Consider the following 3,106-nt stretch of genomic DNA (forward strand, 5'->3'; position numbering starts at 1 on the left):
ATATATATATATATATATATATATATATATATATATATATATATATATATATATATATATATATATATATATATATATTTTTTTTTTATTTTTTCCTTATATTTAGGAAAAATATATTTAAAGTTTGAAATTTAAAAAAAAACCTGATTTTTATTAATAAATTTATATATTTTTTTTAATAAAATGTTAATATTGTAAATAATTTATTTATTTATTTATTTTAAATTTGTTTTTTTTTTCCGTTTATTTAGGAATAATAATTTTAAATTTTGAAATATAAAAAAAAAGGTGATTATTATTATAAATATAATTTTTTTTATGTTATTACTGTTATTGTGATAGTTAATAATAATTTAATTTTTTGTTGTTATATAATTGTTTATGTTTGTATTATTAATTAATTTTTTTGTTTTTTATGTTATTTTTTTCCATATTTTATTTATGATTATTATGTTTTTAGAAATATTATTATTTATAATATTGAATGAAACCGTAAAAAATTGTAGAAAATGGCTGGTAATCAAGAAAAAGGAAAGGGTTTTTTTAGGCAATTGTTGAGAGGTAATAGTTCTAGGCCTACCTTACTCAGAGGGGACCCGCATGAGAGGGGGGTCACGGGTTCTGCTAGGAGGGCTAGGCAGGAAGAGGCGGCCAGACACAGTGAGGCCCAAAGGTCGAGTACGCTGAACCAAGTGCGTACTCATTTTGATGACCAGGCTGATAGCCTCCAGAGTAGTTGGGGGGTTTATAGTGATGATGATAATGATGCTGATGATGTTTAGTTCCAAGCTCCTGAGCCTGCCCCATTGGACTGGACTATAGTTCGTGGCCCCGACGGCAGATTTGCCCGTGGCGGCCCGAGTTCTTCCGCCGCATCTGAGCGTGCAGGAGGAAGTTTTGTCGATAATGAGCCGCCACGGGGCAGGCCCTCACAGTCCACTAACACGGACTGGTTAGTGACATCACTCCAGCCCATGGGGCCGACAGATACGCGACTGATCCCTAGCTATGGCGGGCACATAGCTAAACTTATTTATGACGGCTCCGAGCGTACGCCTCCGATTCTGGAGTGCCGTATTAGGAAGAGACCGGTGGAGTCCATCATCGGACTGAGGGATATGTCCGATGAGCTAGTCGATTTTCTACCTTCCACTTCCCTCGGTCGACTACTGGTCATTATGCACCAGCACATCGACTCTGCTTTGATATCGGCGTTCGTCGAGAGGTGGCAGCCGGATACGAACACCTTTCACATGCCCTGGGGAGAGATGACGATTATGTTGCACGACGTGCAACGCATATTGGGCATTTCTATTGATGGTTCTCTGCCGGCTGAGCCTTCGGAGGCGGAGTAGGAGGTTGGTATCACCAATCTGGTCGGCGAGCCTCTGTCTGAGCTTCGACGTAAAGGTTCATTCACCAGCGGATGCATAAGCGTTGCTGAACTGATGCGACTGTGTCATAGGTCGCAGGCCTTGGATACCCAGACCACAGCGTACTACATGGCTGTCATCGGCTCTACCTTGTTGGCGGATAAGACCAGGACTGGCATGCGACCTCACCCGATAGTTGTCGTCAACGACGATGAACAGGACGTGGCCTGGGGTGCGGTGACCTTGGCGTTCTTGTACAGGCAGCTCGGAATGGCATCTAGGGCTGGTTGCAAGACCATTGCTGGATGCCTCACATTGCTCCAGACATGGATCTATGAGTACTTCCCCGCTTTCCGCCCTCATCCTCGCCGAGATGATGTGCCAAACATGACTAGGGCGGAGATGTGGACGCTGAAGAAAGTAGGTCGTGAGCTGGACAGGTTGATGGAGTTCCGCAAGGTTCTGGACTCAATGACAGAGACTCAGGTATTTTACATTACATTTTGTCATGCATGTTGTTTTTTATTTGTAGGAAATTTTTTTTTAACTTGGCCTGTATGCAGGTTGAATGGACTCCCTACAATTTTTCTGCTGCTACGTTGCTGAATGAGCACCCACGCACCACAGTCATCGGGGCTATCACCTGCTTTGATGTTGTGGAGGTGTATTTGCCAGAGCGGGCATTGCGACAGATTGGGTTCGTGCAGTCTATTCCTCCAGCTCCTATTAGACCAGCCAAGGCTCTTCGACCGGCACACGGAACCTACTCCGTGACCTTTCCTTCTTCTGCTGCTGCATTTGTGGAGGCATGGAGTAGGTTCCCCTACAGTGCCCGCCTTGTAGAGCAGGGACTTCGACGGGCTACTGTTCCTTCAGAGACTGAACCTAATTACGTTGAATGGTTTAGAGTGTGCTCGCACCCGTACATATCCCGAGACGAATTGCTGGCTTTCGGTCCTGGTCCTGGTCAGAGCAGATCTGATTACGTGAGTTTTATTATCAATTTTTTTTCCAGGTTCTTTTTTTTAATGAATTAATAACGCACATTGTCTTTTTGTGTTTTCAGTTCGCGAAAGAATGGGCCAGTCGATTCGCTCCAGTGGCAAGACTACCTACGCGGATTGCGGATTTGAACTCCCGTCAACGACATGCTTTAGAAATATACCTTAATGATTGTAGAGATTTATTTGATGAATGGCAAATTGATCAAGGGCAAGGCCCTGAATAGTCTGTACTGAAACTATTTTACATTATTTATTGCATTTATTTTCGTCAATGATTGCATTTATTTTACATAAATATACACACTAACGTGGATTATATTGTTAACACCTTTATGGATTATATACAACTTTTAATGAATGTCGTGTATAAATTCTATGGAGTATCTAAATTTACAGCATCGTCAGCGGTGTTATTTGTTGGTGGGTGTGACCCGCGTAGATTATTCCACAGCATAATCCTCGTAGTGAAATTTGTGTCAAGATCTTTCGCGAAATTGTCAGCTGCTTGTTTCCAACGTGGGTGGATCGGCGGCAGAGGGGATGAATCGTCGTTCATAAATAGTTGAACAAAATGATTTCGATTAACCCAAAGTATATGTATTAGTTTGTTTACACTTCTCGCGGCCTGTGCTTTTCTTAACATGCGGTTTTTTGAAGTACACATCCGCATTTGTTCAATGCAAAATCACCCAGTTCTAACATGCGGTTAAACTCATTCTGGATCTGCTC

At 41.8% G+C, this 3,106-nt stretch overlaps 1 protein-coding gene across 1 annotated transcript; it reads left to right on the forward strand.

The window, feature by feature from the left end:
- Nucleotides 1-1,446: 1,446 nt before the first annotated feature.
- Nucleotides 1,447-2,642, forward strand: LOC130802791 (protein MAINTENANCE OF MERISTEMS-like). The gene is made up of 3 exons (XM_057666863.1): nucleotides 1,447-1,859; nucleotides 1,937-2,359; nucleotides 2,440-2,642. The coding sequence occupies exons 1-3, from the start codon at nucleotides 1,449-1,451 to the stop codon at nucleotides 2,599-2,601; spliced, it is 996 nt and encodes a 331-aa protein (XP_057522846.1). The 5' UTR covers nucleotides 1,447-1,448; the 3' UTR covers nucleotides 2,602-2,642.
- The last annotated feature ends 464 nt before the right edge of the window (nucleotides 2,643-3,106 follow it).

This window comes from Amaranthus tricolor, chromosome 16 (genome assembly GCF_026212465.1).
Source record: "Amaranthus tricolor cultivar Red isolate AtriRed21 chromosome 16, ASM2621246v1, whole genome shotgun sequence".
Taxonomy (NCBI): Eukaryota; Viridiplantae; Streptophyta; class Magnoliopsida; order Caryophyllales; family Amaranthaceae; genus Amaranthus; species Amaranthus tricolor.